Below are 18,662 nucleotides of genomic sequence, written 5' to 3'. Positions count from 1 at the left end.
TGGAGTCGCCGGTATATGGGTGAACAACTCAGCAGATGACAAACTAGAGGTTCAGACTAGAGACATGACTTTTGCAGGGTGTGATAGTGAGTCAGCAGGGTGACAAGGACCACGCCGCACCTTCTCTGCTACTAGGACATGGCTTCAGATGAGGACATAAAGATGGCCTTTGTGCGCTGAGTGATGGCTAAGTTTGTTTGTTTTTTTTTTGGGGGGGGGGAGGGTGGTTTTCATTTTGAGACAGGGTTTCTCTGTATAGCCCTGGCTGTCCTGGAACTCACTCTGTGGCCTTGAACCCAGAAATCCGCCTGCCTCTGCCTCCCAAGTGCTGGGATTAAAGGCGTGTGCCACCACTGCCTGGCTATGGTGGTTCCATTTACTAAGTAGATTAGTATAGACTCTTGGATCACTGCAACCAAAATACTCAATAGAAATAAGAACTCAAGAATGGGATGACTTTCTCTGGCTTACAGTTCCGAGAGGTCAGTCCATGGCTGTTTGGTCCCACCTGCTTGAGAAGGCCATCTGGCAGTAGCAGAATGTGGCCAAAGCTGTTCACATCACAACAGCCTGGGAAGAGGAGAGCAACATAGGAAGAAGGGGTTGGGCATAATCTTCAAGGGTCTACCCCCCAAGTGTCTTACTTCTACCAGATAGAGCCCCACCTCTTAAAAATCACACAGTCTCTTAAAATAGTGCCACAGGCTGGGGATTAAGCATTCAAAACATAAGCCTTTGGAGGATAAACAAACAAACAGACTAAGAAACACCTAGGAGATAAATAATGTACTTCTCCATCTATCTGTCTGTCTGTCTGTCTGTCTGCTCCCCACCCTACCCCTCCCACCCCCGTGTGTAATAGCATTTCCAGAGACAATTACATCATGAGAGCTCTGGTCTGATCAATGGTGCAATCCTTTGATGGGTTCATAAGACAATGGCATGATTGGGACGTAGCAAGGCATACGAGATGGGGGCTAGTTGGAGGAAGCAGGTCACTAGTGTGTCCTTACCCAGCCCCTTGTTTGCATGCCCCCACTCTCTGCTTCTTGGTCACCATGATGCAAACTGCTCTCTACCATGACTGACTAGAATCTCTGAAATCACACACCCAAATCAACCCTTTCCACATTAGGCTGTTTCTGTTGGGTGCTTGGTGCTACCCGTGGAAAAGTAGCTAACACAGGCTGACTCTTTTGGAGCAGATTACAGAAAGGTAGCCGCAACCACACCACACCAACTAGTGAAAACAGGCAGTACCCGACCATCACTCATACTGCCCAAGGGGAGAGCCACAACGCTAGATCCAGACTGATAGGTATTCCCAACAGGGCGTGAGGTGGGATGGCCGGAGCACAGTGTGTGGAGCTCCTGAGTTCTGTCTGAGAGCACTGTTGGATTGTTATTCAGTACCACCTTACAGGCTCTGACCTGTGTCAGCTCTGACTGTGGAAGCCACGGGCCTCAGGTGTTTGTCTACGCAGTACAATATGGTACCAGCAGGAAGTAAGGTAGGTAGGCGGGCAACACATTTTAGAGGTCGGTGAGTCAGAAGCACAGACTGCCCACGTGAGGAGTCCACCTTGCCGTTCACACTACTACCAGCCAGTCCACCTGCCAAGCCACTTCATGTACGTACATCTCTGTAGGCTGGCCCCAGGAAACCCTAGACATTGGGGACTATTCTGTTGCTGAGACAGAATACCTGACAGAAAGAACTGACAGGAGGAAGGTTCTATTTTGACGGGTTTAGGGGAGGTGAGACCAGCTCCTGCTCACCCGAGTGGGAGGGTGAGGCTGTTTCCACCACAGAGGATCAGGACTGGAGGCAGGCCATAAACGTAATCCACTGTAGTGGTGCCTTCCCCAGAGACACACTTCCTCCACTAGATCCCATCGTCTAAATAATCTCACAACTTCCCCAAACATCCCTACCAGCGGTGACCCAGCATCCAAACACACGAGCCTGTGGGTGATGTGGGTTAGTTTACAGGGTAGCAACATCTGATCAGAACACAACCCTGGACGCTTCTTGTAGTTACAAGACCCAAGCATACAGTTTCTCCTGTCCACCAGGAAACCTGGGATCAAACGTTGAGCCCCAGGCGGTGTTTCTGCCACACTTAGCCCAGTGCTTGCAGAGCTAGTTTTTTTTTTTCTCCTTTGCACCTGCAGTCTGGTCACGAAGAACGCCCCCACTTCAGGTGAACGTTGGAGGTAGGTGACACCAGATAACAAGAACAAAGAACTAGTCAGCTAGGCCTAGGGATCCTTGGTGACTCCTCTTGACCAGCCTCCTCTCAGGGGTCAACACAGGTCACACAGGAGAGTTCTGTATTGGTGGATGTGTGTTTGTTTGTATGTGTGTGGGAATGGAACACACTCAAGTTTACACTGTATTTATACAAAGGCATGAATGGGTGCGTGAGACTGGTATGAGTGTATGTGTGTGTGATATACACACAGCCCCAGCGCTGCCCTGTGGCCCAGGGGATGAGGAACCCTCACGGGTTCTTCGGAAAGGGAGCGCACCCAGGCTGTGTTTATCAGGGCCACTCAGGACGGGCTACAGTGGGCCCCAGAGAGGCTGACAAGCCATCAGTAGTGGGTCATGTGTCCAGTGGGCGCCAGTGGGATTTTCTTTGTTGCTCTTTGTGTTTATTTATTTATCTTGTTTTTCTGCTTTGAGAAAGGATCTACTGTATCCCAGCTCCCAAGCTGGCCTTTAGCTTGTTGCTGGGGGTGGCTTTGAGTTTCTTATCCTCACACTTCTACCTCCCGGGTGCTGGGATTACAAGTGCCCCATAACTGAAGACCCAAGCTCTCGTGCATGCTAGACTCTACCAACTGAACTAAGGAGTCCGATTAGCCCCCAACCCCCTCACCTCTCAAATGAAGATTCCAGAGCTCCCTCTAAGGACTGTTGGACCAAAGGAGTTAAGACTCTGTGAAGGCACGTCATCCTGTCATATGCTATGTCAACAGAAATGAGCAATTGTTACCAGGCACCAGCTGACCCAGGGCTGTCCAGGCAAAGCGGCACAGCCAAGCCATGGAGACTGCCCGGTGTCTGTCTGGTTATGCGGTATGGCCTCGGAGTCTGCTCAGAATGAGCAGAAACAGCGAGCAAGCGAGTGCCTCTCCTGGCACATTAAAGGCTCCATTGAATCCTGCAGTGGAGAGACAGGAACTGTTTCTTTCCTAATCTGCCAGACCCCCACCCCCACCCCCACCCGCAGCCCCTCAGGAACCTTTGCTGTCTGTCCTATTCTTCATCAACATCCCAAGGATCTGGCGTTCCCAGGGCTTCAGCAAAGGCGGAGGTTCAGGAAGATGGAGCCGAGGAGAGGCACGCCGCTCTTCCACTGTGCCAAGGAGTTATAGTCAAGGTAGCTTTTCTATTCTTTATCTTATGAGGTATGAAACAAATCATTTCCGATGGTAGCTGCCCCACAGGGGATGAGATATCAAGAGATACGAACAACAGGCATGTGCCTGGGGAGTCCTCTGTCAGTCTAGAAGCCCCGTGGTCCCCTCACACAGCTGTGCCTTCTTTGCCTGTATTGCATGATGTCTCCTCTGAAGGAGACCGCGGTGTAGTATACTGTTATACGTGGCCCGGAACCTGGCAATGCTAATTTATTCCTTTGCGCTTGCAAACGGCACTCACTGTCTGTGAAAAATAGCAGCCACTTTATTTTACACACGCAAAGAATATTAAGAAGCACAGATTTCCTCCCACCGGTTATCTTCCTCTGAGTGTGGCATTACACAGTATCGACAGGGGTGTCGACGGTGGCGTGTTCCTCGCGTTCCTCTGCACCGACCTTCCACCAGCACATCCGAGCAAGATCTCTGAGCAAGATGTTCCCTGCGGCACTTGTTGAAATCTTCTTAGCTCTGTGCATTTATTATGAAATATAAATTTGCATCCACATTCTGACAAGATACAGCAATAAAGTCTACCGGAGGAAATCTGCATGGCAATTAGCATAAATTGACGCCAGCATTTATTTCTTCAGGGGAAGAGAATGAAAAGGCAAGTATGTGCGTGCGTCTTCTTTTTGAGCCCGGCGCTGGAGAAAAGCATCCGTAAATGGCAGAAAGCAGCTGGGCATGACAAGCCCCTGACAATGACTCTGCTGTTCTCTCAGGCACAGCCAACCACCAGACCGAAGTATTTGGGTAAAGTTATGCAAATTAGCATGCAAATGAGCCTGGTAAACTTAAAGACTCAGCCATGGAAAGTGGTTGCTTTGTAGGAAGGATCTCACAGCCTCTTGGGAACAGGTAGGGTCGGGTCACTGCCAGCCAATGACAGCTGCTCAATTAGTGCCCTGGAGGAGGTGATGCTGGCTCCCAAGGTCACAGGGCAGGCACCTGGCTTTTCAATGTCACAATATGTCCTGTGGTTACTTTCTTCTCTATGAAGAATGGCTGCCCAATTTGTAATTGTGTGTGTGTGTGTGTACAATAACATATATTCATATACATACGTGAATACATGTTATTGGCTCTGTTCATCGTAGTACTAATACAGAAAACACCTTGCTACCTGGTCCCTGGGTGGTCATGGTGCTCACATCATGAGAAATATCACTGTTGTCAACCAAGTCTTTGCCTATTCACCCTCCCCTCCAGTAGTGTCTGAGCCTGTGAAAAATAGTGTTAGTGACGTGGTCCCTAGGGTGTGTGGTCCAGACAAACCCTTGATTGATGGCTGCTGGAGTGGGCAGGAAGGCCACCGGAAGAAAAGAGTGGAGCCGATAGGAGAGGATGAGGATTTGATGCAGCCACAGCGGAGAGAGGCACGAGTGCACGCAGAAGCTTTATTCAGTATTCAGGAAAGGCTGGCGTATAGGGATCCAGCATCGTGTGTGTGTGTGTGTGTGTGTGTGTGTGTGTGTGTGTGTGTGTGTGTGTGTATGCTGCATAAATGTGTGTGCTGGTGTGTGCGATGTGTATGTATATGTGTGTGTGCGTGTTCATGCATGTGTGCACAGGCGCGTGTGAGAGTGTGTGTGCACACGTATGTATCTGCATGTGAGTGTATGTGTGTACATGCATATATGTATTCACCTTGAAGAGGAAGCATTGCTTGTCAGGTAAGAGGCCAGTTACCGCACTGTGTCAGGGAGAAGTCTCTGTGGCCACGGCAATAGGACATAATCAGGACAAGGCAGGAGACAGAAATAAAAATTCAAGGCTTCAGGCACCATGTGAGGTGACGTGACTAGGAGCTTCTCCCTGAGTGCAGATGCATACAGATGCATACAGATGCATACAGATGATGCATACAGATGCATGCTGCGTCCACTTCAAGGGCCCAGACGAGAATCCACACCTATCCATCCACCTCATCTACTCAGATCTCATGAAGAGGGCGGACAGATGGAAATCTTGAAGCCCTATGACAAAAAGCATCTGAGGCCACTAGAAGCCAAAGGCAAGGAGAATGCCCTCCCCCCAACCTCCAAAAGCTCAGGGCTCTCTTGTATGTGTTTCACCCTCAGGCCCCCAGGAAGGCGAGGACAGAATACACTCCTGTTCCTTTGAAGCTACTCAGTGTGTGGTAATTTGCTGCAGCAGCCCCAAGACTGAGTGTGGGAAGCCTCAGGGCAGAACAGACTGCCATGGCTCGAGGATCAGCTGCCGGCAAGAGATCTCAAGAGATCTGAGCCCGCCAGAAAGACCAGCGTTTGCTTCTTAGGAACCTCCTTCAGAGTCTGAAACACCTTCCCATCTCACAAGTGTCCTCTGAGAACAGCCCTCCCGCCCGTGGGCCTCTCTCTCCCTGAGGCAGCCCATTAGATCTGTGCTGTTCTAACTTGGTGTGGATGACAGGAGGGGCCATGGGTCCTCGGTGTTAAGTTCTTACCACCTCTCAGTTCTCTAAGACGCTAAGGCCTGAGCTGCCAGCTTTGCAGGCCGGAAAGAGCACCCTGGAGAACCTCAGCCAGGAGTGACCTTCAGAGGACCACACCTCCCTTTAGCAGGGCTCCTTCACACAGCTGACCCTCCCAGGGCCCACAGGGGTTTCCTGGGTAAGTGCTGTTATGGGTGGGAGAGCGCACAGCAAGAGCCACCTCTTATTACAAGATATGTCCAGATTTTTTTCCCTAGATAGAATTTTAAAAAACCTCTTGTTAGCATTTCTTCTAGACTCTGCCCAACAGTTACCTAGGAACAGCCAGGTATGAGCCCGGCTGGCTATAAAAAGACTGTTTGACCTCTCTCTTCCCCGCTTCTGTCCTCTTTCCCCTTTCTCTCTCCCTGCATGTTCTCTGCTGGCCTCTTCCCTTCTTTCTCTCCTCTCTTTCTGTTCTTCTCTGTCCTCTTTCTCTGCCTCCACCCCCTCTCCACAACCTCCTCTCATGCCCCAAATAAACTTCATTTTATACTAGACCCATTGTCTGGCTGGTACCTTGGTGGGGGTACCTCAACATGGGCCCACTAAGGCACCCACTTCCGCCGCCTCATGTTACCACATTACAAAACATATTACCTCTTAGCTGGGGTTTTACATGAAGGGATCACCACAGACACAATTTCCTCTGCTTGAGACTTGGTTTTCCACCAAGTGAAAACTGTATAAGTGAATCAGTTTGTATGGTGAATTAGGCAGGGCAGCAAGAGACTGTACAGTACGGTGTTAGCAGAGAATAAGGGGTGTGTGTGTGTGTGTGTGTGTGTGTGTGTGTGTGTGTGTGTGTGTAACTGCCAGGTAAGTAGAGAAAGAAAGCATGCTTCTCAAAGGTCCCCAGGGCTGTACAAGTGCCAGCTCATCAGGGCCACAAACAGAACCTTCTGAGAGGTTCAGATGAGGACCCCTAGCCTACCATACTCAGGGCCCCATGGTGGCCCTTTGGGGCCTCTTGCACACTCAGCTCTACACCAAGGTGGAACTGGCCATGGCTGAGGATAGGCCCTGCCCTCTGTGCCCCGCTGATGGTGGGCCAGGCTGCCTTCTTCTGCTGCCTTCTGGCAGGCCACGTACTACAGTACACAGCTGTCTTTTGTCAGGATGAGTGAATGGAGGAGAGCCCAGGGTCTGGAGCCATGAGGAGAGAGAGGGAACACTGTCCTGGGAGCTGACTGAGTGGGCCTAGACTCTGCCATGCTGTACTGCTGCTGGAACAGACAGGATATTGGTGGGAGGGTGACAGGCACGACTACTGTGCAGTGGGACAGCCTGAGAGAAAATACATTTCATCTTCTCGGGCCCCTGGGGACTTATCTACTTCCCATACATCTCTGCTGCTATGCTCAGAAAAAGGAAATAAACAAAGTCTGTCCTCCTCCATCTCCTGAGGATTAACAAACAATCATGTGTCTGTGTGTCTGTGAGTATGTCTATGTGTGTTTGTGTATCTGTGTGTTTGTGTATATATGTCTTTGTGTGTGTATATCTTTGTGCTTATGCATATGTCTTTGAGTGTATGTGTGTGTGAGTGTGTGACTGTGTTATGTGTCTGTGTGTATGTCTTTGTGTGTGCCTATGTGTGTATATGTATGTGTGTGTATGTCTTTGTGTGTCTGTGTATTTATGTCTTTGTGTGTGTGTATGTGTCTGTGTGTATATATATATATATATATATATATATATATGTGTGTGTGTGTGTGTGTGTATGTCTTTGTATGTCCATGTCTATATGTCTTTGTGTGTGTGTATATATGTGTGTGTATGTCTTTGTGTGTATGTGTATGAATGACTGAGAGAAGCAAAGCCCAGCCTCTCAGCCTAATTACTGCTCTAAAGGGCTTAAGGAAAGGATTTCCACCTGATGATGTAAAGAAACCAAGTCAGACAATTCTCCCACGCATGAGGAGAGCGGCATCGGATCTGTTCTGTGATCTCTGTTGACTCACCGTGACAGTGGTCCTGGGAGGCACTCAGTCTGATGGCACCAGTCAGCTGAGGCAAGCAGCCATTACTGTGCCCGTAGGCACCTGTGACACCATCTGCGGCCAGGCCTTGTACAGTGATGGCTCCAAGAAGATCTTGGACTTGGCACATCCCAAAACACAGGCGAGAACCAGAAGGGCAGAGGAGTAGCCCTAGACTTGAGGGGCCCAACTAGCCTTCAGGAGCACACGCTACAGCCAAAGGCTCATGGGAACTGATGCAAGTGGCGGGCTCTGTTCTCAGGGCAAACATTTGCCAGGCTTCAGGCATTGGAAGAATTTTCAGAGCAGAGTGAGCAGAGCTGGTACAGTGACAGGAGCTGATGTCCAGGCTAGGCCATCGCCAGCCACCACACAGTGACAGGAGAGAGTAAAGCCTGATTTGAATGACAAGCGTCAGGCAATGAGGGTGACAGTGGGAGGAAGGGAGATAAAATTTCAAAGGTAACTTGTCCACTGCTGCTAAGAATCTCAATGCCATGCCATAGGAAAAACAGGAAGATCACTAAAAAAAAAATCAAGCAGTAGTCAGAAATAGCCAGAGATCACTGTCATTCTTAGCTACCCAGAAGAGTCAAGGCCAGCTGGAGCCACAGGAGTCTCTGTGTCAAAAAGGGAAGGGAGAAGTCAGCTAATAAAAACACAAGCGTGTGCGCAGGCGCACACATTCACACGTGTGTATGTGCACACACAGAGCACAAGGAGACTTTAGGAGGAAGTCTGTTAGGGATGTCACCTCTGCTCCACAGTCAGACCAAAGTGACGCAAAGTCCTGGCTTGGGGGAGGACACAACTGTATGACCGGCATCAATGTCCCAAAGCCACGTACACCCTCTGACGAACCCAGACTCTCCTGTCCTTCCCCATAGGCCATCCCTCTGGAGTCCACGTGATAGAGGATTTCAGTCCACCCATTGCAGAGTGGAATAAGAACTTGAGGGAAACAGAAAGGGGGTCCTCAGAGGGCATCTGAGACAAGGGTGACTGCACTAGTGCACTGATGGACGGACAAGCATCAGAGACTCGCGAGCTGCTCCACACCCAGCAGTGGGGAGCGGTATCTTGGAACAGCTGCCCCAGTGAACCTATAAATACTTGTCCTTGAGAATGTGTTGACAAAGGGATTCTACATTCAAACAACCACTGCATCTGCTTTCAGCACACTGAAGCCCTGGGCTCAGGGGGAGCCCTGAGAATCAATGCTGAGCGAGAGCAGTCCCCTTCCACTCCCACCCTCATTCCCCCCCACCCCCTCCCCACCCCCATCTAAACAACCCAGCTCTGCTTGAAACCACACACCCCCTTTGCCATGTAACAGCTACTAACATTGTCTGGGAGCTAGTATCTCACAGGACCCCAGCCTAGAGAAATGAACTGGAGAACTAACTGTGGACAGTCCAAGGTGGTGGTAGGGATAACAACTTTGGTAAAATGCTTTAGCTGTGAGGAAATTCACGGGTACTGCCCTGTCTGCCACCACCACCGATACCTAACAGATATGTCTCTGCCCCTCATGAATTCGGTTTGGGGTCACCTATGGGCCTGTGACTGAGCCCAGGCTACCATTTCCAAACCAGGCTCCACAGATGTCTTTATGCCCAGTCTCCTGACCACACAGGGCAGGGTCAACTAAGCATCCACGCCTCTCTGTGGCAGCGTGTGCTTCAGCAGCAGGGGACGAGGGCTGAGCGTGTGTGACAGTCCGTGTGTGGTCTGTCTGGGTTATGTGTTATGTCAAGTCCAGCCAGTGTGACCACTCCTGAGGTGCACCCTCTCCAACTGCCCCTGCACTTCACTTATCCTCTTCGGCCTGCCCCTGGACATAACCAAACACTGTAATGCTTCCAACCTGCTTCTTCATAAGAGCCCTTCTCTGGTTCTGATATTTCCCCCTTAAAAAATAAAAGTTTCCTTTTCAACATCGAGACTCTGAGCTCATTTCCGGCCTAGGCCAGGTTCCCAAGAAGGGCAAGAGCTGCAGTGGCCCCACCCATTCTGAGCTCAATGCTCCCTGGAGAGAGGTGGCAGTGCTCTCCAGACAGGGTCCACAGGCAGAGACAGAGGCAGGGGAGGAGGAGGGGGGAGCATGGGAAGTGGGGAGTCTTACCTGGTAGGTGTTGTCGAAGCTGTCATACATGAACCTCGTGATCAGAGACGTCTTCCCGACTGCAAGGCAGAAAGGAGAGAGAGGTTCAGCCGTAAGACCAGCCTATGGCTAGGGTCTCCTAAACACGCGCACTTGAAAGGCTGGCTCATAGAAACCACAGAAAGCAGAGAAGCAGACCCCAGGAGAAAGAGCCCAAGCCAAGGTGCTGACGTGAGCTCTAGGGGGCCACACTTGTCAGACCCCAGGCTGCCACGGAGGAGGAAGCGTGGCCTACCCTTTCTTCACTTCCTACCACCCAAGTCCAGGTCTGCCCTGACCCCAGGCCCCAGCTGACATGAGATCCCAACAGACTGCTCTTCTCATGGCTGCCTGTGCTCCCCTGGATAGACCACCTGACCACTCATCGGCTCAAGTGGTCAAGACTTTCTTTGGTTCCCATTTATTCAACTTAAACCCTCGTGAGAAAGGGGCAGGGGAAAGCAGGCCTTTCTCAGTTCTCTCAAGGGCAAACCTATTCCCCACAGAGTGTGTCTGACTGCCCAGCTCAATGCTGGGTCATTAGCACCTTAGATCCCACTACATAATTGACAACAGGACCCCCCAAATACTGTGACGACTGCAGTCCATAAACTCCCTTACTGGGGCAGAAATGGGCCAGCTGAAGACTGCTAGTTTGGCTGAGATGCCAAGAGTCTCTTGGGACAGCCATAAATGCTGCTAATTTCCCAAACTGCAGGGCTTGGCTTTTGACACAACCCGTGCAGGTCCCCTGGGACACAGCAGTGACAAGAATGCCAACTGCTGTACTTCAGGCCATCTGGGAGGGGAGGAAGGATAATATAAAGGGACATTTGTTAGGTTACTACATGGAACTCTTCTCTCCTCTGCCCCACCAGGACTCAGCCACAGTCCAGAGAGGTTCAGAAGTGAGTGCAGGAGTTAAGTACCCGTGACAGGGAAGGCAAAGGTCCCTAAGGCCTTTCTGCCCTGTCCACTGTCTAGCAGGCCATCCCCAGGCTGGGACTAGTGGCATGCCGGTCAATCCAATGGGATCCACAGAAAAGCTCTTTGCTGGGTCTGAATCTACTGTGCACAGCATGTAACAGACAGGCGTAGTCATTCCTGACAGCCAACAGTGACCAACGAGAGGCAGTCACCTGACCTCCGATAGACTAGGTTTGAGCTGCAGCCAGAAGACCTCATGGCCGGCCCAGCTGAGGTGAAATCCCACTGAGGCATTTATTAGCTGTATCACCTTGAGGTGGTCACCACTCCTCTGGACCTCGAGAATGTTAATTAGTGAGAAGGTCTAAAGAGGAACAATACACAGGAAATGCTAAAGAGCAAGGGGTGTCAGGTCACTTAAGATAGCGGAGGTAATTTCCAGAATGACAAACATGACAGGAGAAAAACAAAACCACCATCACTAAGATTGTGTAATGAAGAAACTGACTCCTCCTTGGCTTGGGGTGAGGACGCAACACGCAACAGGAGTATCTCTGTTTGTCCTAAGCCCTAGTCACTCTACCTGAGCCTATATTAATGAGGTGGTGGTTCCCTTGGTGGCCTCAGGATGGGGCTGTCAATCCTAAAACCAGAGGGCTGGGGCCCAGAGTCAGTCCAACCCCCAGGGAAGGAAGCAGGCTGGGGACTGAGCTCCATCACATGGACAACACTCAACCAGCTCTGCCTGTTTTTGGAATCCCGGTAAGAATTCCAGACAGCCAGGCCCTGCATAGCCTCCTGGGTTGTGAGATATGCCTTGAAGGGGGACAGCTGTGATTCTGTGAGGAGAGGGCACAGCCATACTGCGTGGGAACTCACTGATTGGTGAGGCTGGCTAGCTCCGGGGATCTGCCTGTCTCTCCCACCCTCCCCCCTCCACGGCTGTGATTGCAGATGTGCAGCATCACCACACCCAGCTTCTAACGTGGATGCTGGCGAGCCAAACTCGGGTCTTCATGACTGCACGGCAGGTGACCAGCTGAGTTCTCTCTCCATTGCCCCTCACCCCCGCCACTGGCTTCCTGAGTTTCTGTTCTTGAACCTAAGGAGCACCGGGGACCCCCTGGATTTAGAAATAGTTGGTCAGAAGTATGGATGTTTTGGGGAGCCCCCTCAACATTTTCCAGCTTCTCTTCTTGGAGACATCCCTGCACGCCTCATCCTTCCCGTGGTCCTTATGCTTCTCAGAGCATTTATCCCTGCTCTTTATTTCTGATCAATTTGTTTCTCCGCAGCCCCATGCTGGCCAAGTTTGGAACTGCAGGTCTCTGCCCTGAGCCTGGCTTCTGAGGTCTCTGGGCTCAACAGTCTGCAAGGGACTGGACTGCCTGGCTCTGGACACAAAGTCTGAAAACACCAGCAGGCACCAGGAACTGCAGGAAAAGGCCCCCTCCATTCTGTCTCCTGGAACCTCCAGAGACCTGAGCAAGGTATAAGGCAGTCCCTCTGTTCACTCGCGTTGGCCTCCACCACAGCATTACAGGACAGCATGCCTGTGGGGCATGCTTGGGGAGTTCTCTGCCTACCTCACCCCACCCTGGAGGGCAGAAGGTCCTGCCCTGTCCCTTTCTTGTCCTCGACAATGGCCCTGGGTAGAAGATGCTGGAATCTGGAAACAGACCTCATTAGGCGTCACTATAGGTCACATCGGGGGCAGGGTGCTGAGAGGGATGGCGGTGGTCAGCACGCACCAGAAATGGCAGCGAGAGGAGGGGCAAGAAATGCTGGTGAACCTCAGCTTTGAATCCCTGCAGGAACCCTTCAGAAGCCAGCCTTCCACCCGGCTCTGCCTTCAAGGTCACTCTACCGCACTGGCACTGCCGGCGGCAAGGCTCAGGACACAGTGCAGCACAGCAGGGTGGACTTTACTGGAAACAAGCAGGCCACCCACCCCTGAATCCCCATCTCCATGCTATGCATTAAGATACCTGAGGTCAGGTTCCCTCCCTCCAGTCACCTCCAATGCCTATTTTATTTCCCCCTCTGAGTGAGATTCAAACATCCTCCCTTGAGCCCTCCTTGTTACTTAGCTTCTTAAGGTCTGTGGATTGCAGTATGGTTACTCTGTACTTTATGGCTAATATCTACTTATGAGTACAGACCATGCGTGTCTTTCTGGGTCTGGGGTAACCTCACTCAGGATGATATTTTTTAGCTCCAATTATTTGTCTGCATATGGATGCACCATATCTGTCTTTTATTTCTTTTAAAGATTTATTTATTTATTTTATGCATATGAGTACAGTGGAGCTGTCTTCAGACACTCCGGCAGAGGGCATTGGATCCCATTACAGATGGTTGTGAGCCACCATGTGGTTGGTTGCTGGGAATTGAATGCAGAAACTCTGGAAGAGCAGTCAGTGCTTTTAACCATTGAGCCATCTTGCCAGCCCCATATCTTTGTTTTTAATAGCTGAGCCTCAGTGGGAGAGGATGCACTTAGTCCTGCTGCGACTGATGTGCCTGATATGTGGGTTAGTACCCACGGGGGTGGGGTGGGGGGCTTCTGAGGGTGGGACTGGGAGGAGAGGAGGGAGAGGAGCGGGGATCAGGATGAAAAGTGAATTAATGAATGAATGAAAAGAAAAAAACGATGCCCAAGGTCTCCAAGTGAACAGGCAGTGAAGGAGTGAGTACTGCTCTGCCTCCTTCCTGGAGAGAGGTCTGGCAAGTAGCAGATCTTGGGGTCTGTCAGCAAAGCTGCTGGTGGGAGCAAGACCCCAGGCAGTGGGAAGTTAGCAAATTCGGAGGCCTGGGAAAAAACGTCCACTAAGAAAGTAGGGGACCTATGTGGAGGCCCCTCAATCTGAACACTGCCCTCCCCTGCCCCGCCCCAGAATAATGGAGGCAGACAGTGTGTGAAGAAAGAAATAAAAACACTGTGAGGGGCACAGGAAGCTGCAGGGTCGATTTAAACAAAACCTCACCTTTGGCGCCAGATGTGGAGAGCTACAAGGGGCAGATGGGAAGGCTACGCTGCCAAGGGCGTGGCAGCTATAGCTGAAGCATCCAAGGCAGTGAGAGCGCCTGAGGAGGCTTCACCAGGATGTGAATGTACCCAGGGATGGTGGTTCAACATTCCCACCACTGGGACGGTCCCCACTCCATATGCCCTCACAATGCAAGCCCGGCACTCCGTCTGGAGGGTCCTACTCTGGTGACAGAAATGGTCTGTGTGTCACCAGGGGAGAAAGGGCAGATCACCTGCCAGGAGTGTGCTCCTGTCTGTACACCCTGAACTGGGCTCTCACGCCAGCCCACCTGGGTGAGATCACTCTGTGCTCCTGTGACTAGGAACCAAGACATCTCCCATCCCAAGTCACCTGTGAGTGAGTGGGCGGCCTCTCATACTGAGGACTCTAGCACTCACAATGCTGAGTGTTCAGAACTAATACCTACCCCGTTGTGTCCTGCTCCAGTTATGAACCTGAGAGACTCGGATGACTACCCTCCCTATCTTTGGGCAGCTGAGTTTTGGGTGGTCTGATCCACAGCAGGAGATACACAGAGACAGGGTTTCTCTGTATAGCCCTGGCTGTCCTGGCACTCACTTTGTAGACCAGGCTGGCCTCGAACTCAGAAATCCACCTGCCTCTGCCTCCTGAGTGCTGGGACTAAAGGCGTGTGCCACCACGCTTAGCCAGTTCCAAGCTTTTAAAAGGAACTCTTACACTGCTCCAGGAGACTGGCTACAGAAGCCACCCAGGAGGTGGGGCTGAAGTCTGGTGAGAGATGGGCCATTCAGAAGGACGCAGGGGCAGTGAGTGGGGTGTGATCTAACATAGGAGGTGACAGGACTCCTGGCAGGTCAGAGTCAAGTGAGAGCCCAGGATGTCTCCGGTCACCTGGCTTTGTGACCATCCCTGGAAGCCCAGCCAACAAGGCTCGATCAGGTACTGAGCTTAGACTCTGAGCACCATGAAGGTATAATAACGACCCGACCAGGACACACAAGGAAGCACTGTTTCCAGGAAGTAAATATTACAGCAATCATTCAATCTCACGAGCAAAGGATTTATGCATATTTCCCACAAAACCTTATTTTCTCAGAACTCTCTCCTGAGCTGCTGGACAAGGCTCACGCATACCCACAGACTGTGAGGCGCTCGCTTCCACACACCACGGCACTACTGCCAGCTGCTAGATAGACTGAACGCTGAGCCTTGATGGCCCACTCCCAATACCTGCCTGTCGGTCTCCCTGGGGTCCATGCACTCCACTGGCTTCCCATAGGCTCTGGGACCCATCTCAGCACAAGTTCCAGTCAGAGCGACTTGTGCACGCTCTGGTGGGTTCCAAGTACATGCAGAAGACAGTGAGGTTTCAGCATTCGCTGACCCCCTACTGGGTGCCAACTGTGTCAGGCTCATCCTGTGAACCCAATTCTCAGTGAGGAAGCAGACTGCTCTCCAGCAACAGCCCTGGTCACGTGGCTATACCCCACCATAAATACCTGAACTGCCAAACTTCAGGGAGGGGCTGCACTGTGACTGGGCTGGGCGGTCCTGGCACACATCCTCTCTGAGGGGAGCTGACACCTGGTTTGGTGTGGAGTGGTGAAGATCTGAGGGCTGGGTGATGGGGCTACCCTTCACCTCATGTCATCCACCCACACTGCGCCACGGGTGGCATGCCCGAGTCAGTACCCATGAGGACACTGGGTGTGGCTTGGGCCTGGCTCACAGGATGAGAGCTGAATAGATGGTGAGTTCCAGACCCACATCCTGCTGCTGTCTCACTTTGTGAAGGACACACCTCGCCCTCACTCTCCTCTCCAAGTGAGTGTGAATGTGGGTGGAGAGACTGCTGCTAGGGCCAGGGAGTGAGAGGGCAAAAGAAACCATTGCAGAAATCATTTGAGAGTCTGCCAAAGCCTGGCCAAAGCTGTGCCACCTACAAGAGCCTTGGCCTGCAGCCTGCCATCAACTCAAGCTCACGTTACTGCCCCTGACTGCTCTGCAGCACTCCTGGACAGAGATGCAATTCAGCCTAGTCCTCCTGATGATGGACAGAGGTCACTCACATCCTGGGCCTGAAACCGGAAGTGACAGGCCAGAGCCATCCTGACCCCATGTCACTGTTTCATAGTACCCCCAAAAGATGCCTCCACCACCCCCTGAAACCTCTGCACAACAGGCACAGGCACCCCGAAACTGGCCCAGTCGTGGCATGGTGTGCACTCAGGCCCTATGAGGAGCTGAGAAGACACCAGCTACCTTTGTCTGAGTCTTGTCTCCTTTTGTTCTGGGTTAAAGAAACAGAAACCCCAGCCCTCTCTGACTGCGAAAGGCAAATGTGCCTGGGGCCAGGATTCCCCTCCACACCCTGCTCTGCCACCCTGAGCTCAAAGCAGTGTTGACAGCTCCCACCTGAGCCCTCAGGGCCCAGCTGGCTCACTGTCAGCTAAATGCGGAAACAGGTGAAAAAAAAAATCCCATTCCAAACCTTGCCCCCACAGATTTAGACAGTAATTAAGAAGTATGCAAAGCTCTTCGTTGGACACTTTAATTAAGTATGTTAATTCCCTCCGCCAGCGGATGCTCGGCTGCCTGGGCCTCACTAGGGGGCCAGTAAAGATGGAACGAGGGGATGGGGGGCAGGACAAAGAGGGAGGCTGAGGCATGGGGCCCCGGCATGTGTGGCTTAGGCCCTTCCATACCAGCCAGAGCTGGCCATGCCTGATCCTCTGCCCTTCTTACGGAGTGTTCCTGCCTCAGTCTCCCTGCCCACCCCACCCCCACAGCCCCACTTCCTCTAAGCCCAGTGTTCTGGAAGCTTGTCCTGACTCAGATGTCTCTTCATTATCACCCTCTGCACTGGCTGGAGAAGTAGGGATCCAGGCCAACAGAAGGGAGTTCTGGCCTCCTATGTGGCCCTGACTAGGTGTTGGACCTTGAAGCCATTGCAATTCCTGAGGATTACAGCCCTTCGGTGAGAGCAAGAAAGAGCAGGATCGATCAGGGGATCCAAAGAAAGATCTTAGCAGCACAGAAGTCGACACCCAGGAGCTGGAGCGATGGCTCCAGGGTTAAGAGCACTTACAGCTCTTGTGGAGGACCGGAGCTTGGTTCCCAGCACCCATGTCTGGTGGCTCACAGCTACCTTTAACTCCAGTTCCAGATCCTGGGGATCTGATACCTCTGGCCTTCTTGGACACATATACATGATTTCAATAGTGATGATGAATTAATAGAATTAAAAATAAAATGCTGTCAAATAAAAAAGAAACCCACTCTTCAGCCATGTAGACAGGATAAGGCAGAAACCAGAAGGGCAAAATAAAAGCTCCTTGTTCCCCACAAAGTCTAATACTACAGACAAGCCTGCTCCCCTTGTCCAGGAGCCTGAGGTATGCTGTGGTCAGTCTTCCAGACACCCTCCTCAAAGCTCTGTGACATAATGACAATGGATTGCTAAGCCTTCACACGGCCACCAGACAGTGCCTTGGGAGGCCCAGCCTCAGTTTCCCATTTTACACATACACTCTTGGCTGTCTTGCTTCTTTTCCAGTGGCTCCTCCTTCAGTAGAAAGTTAATTGGAGGGAAGAGCTGCCCAAGGGCTGAGCAAGGTGAGACTCTTCCAAAGGTGCCCAACCCGGGCCTCCGGCTGCCCAGAGGGAGGGCTCTGCCGCATTCCAGCATGATGCTCATCCGTGTGTTCTCCAGCTGCCATCCTTTCCCCACCCCCAGGTGTACGGAGGCATAGCTGACAAGTCAATGCTATAAAGAGTTAACATATAGGAGGTGATGCTCTGACAGAACTCCCTCTCTATATAGATATTATGCAGGGATATGGCAGTTAGTCTAGCTGATGTATTCATCACAACACAGCTTCCTTCCTGGCATGTGTATACACGTGTGCCTGTGGTATATGTGTGTGCGTGCATGCCTATGTGTGTGCGTGGGCCACCGATACCTTTTTTTGTAATGACAATACTGTACACACAAAAAGACACAGCACAACCACACGGTCTCACCTGTATGTTCAATCTACAGAAATAGAGGACAGAGAATTGCAGGTGATTGCTGGAGCCCACGGTCGGAGGAAATGGGGAGATGCCAGGCAAAGGTACAAACTTGGGGTTATAAAGTGAGCGCTGGAGACCCAGCATCAAGCGGGGTGAGTACCCACACAGACTACTATGCAGTACTTCACATTTCTGAGTCCATTCTTTACCCTCCAAAGCCCTCAGGGAGCTTGCAAGCGGTTAGTTTTGCTTCTATCTCTCCTTCCCCACAGCCTCAAGAGATTTCACACCAAATCATCCCTGCCCACCCAGTCCTAACTGAGATTTCTTCTTCTCCCCTATTCCTAAATAGATCTCAGGCATTACTCCTGGCCAACCCTACAGTGAGAATGAATGATTTGGGGTGCATTAGCTACAGGAGTGTCCCATTCCTTAACCCCACGACACTAAAACAAGCCAAAGCCAACCTCAGGCCTGGATCAGGAAGAGGTCTTGAGCTCTGACCTGAGGCTTTCTCAGTTCAAGGTCAGGGAATGACATAGAGCCCCACCCCAACCTCTATCACCTGAAGTCAGGAGACATACAGGGTGGTAGTAGATACAGGACTCAGTGACTGGAAGACGCGGGCAACAAAAGAGAAGGGGACATCACACTGTCAAGGGCTAGAGAAGGGAAAC

At 51.5% G+C, this 18,662-nt stretch overlaps 1 protein-coding gene across 1 annotated transcript in view; it reads right to left on the bottom strand.

Moving 5' to 3' along the window:
* Positions 1-18,662, bottom strand: part of Rab6b (RAB6B, member RAS oncogene family) — a 72,358-nt gene that overhangs the window by 34,019 nt on the left and 19,677 nt on the right. The window contains exon 2 of the mRNA XM_021172658.3: positions 10,013-10,071. Within this exon, the coding sequence (XP_021028317.1) occupies positions 10,013-10,071 (59 nt within the window). The remainder of the gene's footprint in view (positions 1-10,012; positions 10,072-18,662) is intronic.

The sequence above is a fragment of the Mus caroli genome, unplaced genomic scaffold (genome assembly GCF_978045245.1).
Source record: "Mus caroli unplaced genomic scaffold, Mus_caroli_1 scaffold_11, whole genome shotgun sequence".
Taxonomy (NCBI): Eukaryota; Metazoa; Chordata; class Mammalia; order Rodentia; family Muridae; genus Mus; species Mus caroli.
This window is presented reverse-complemented; position numbering and strand designations above follow the sequence as displayed.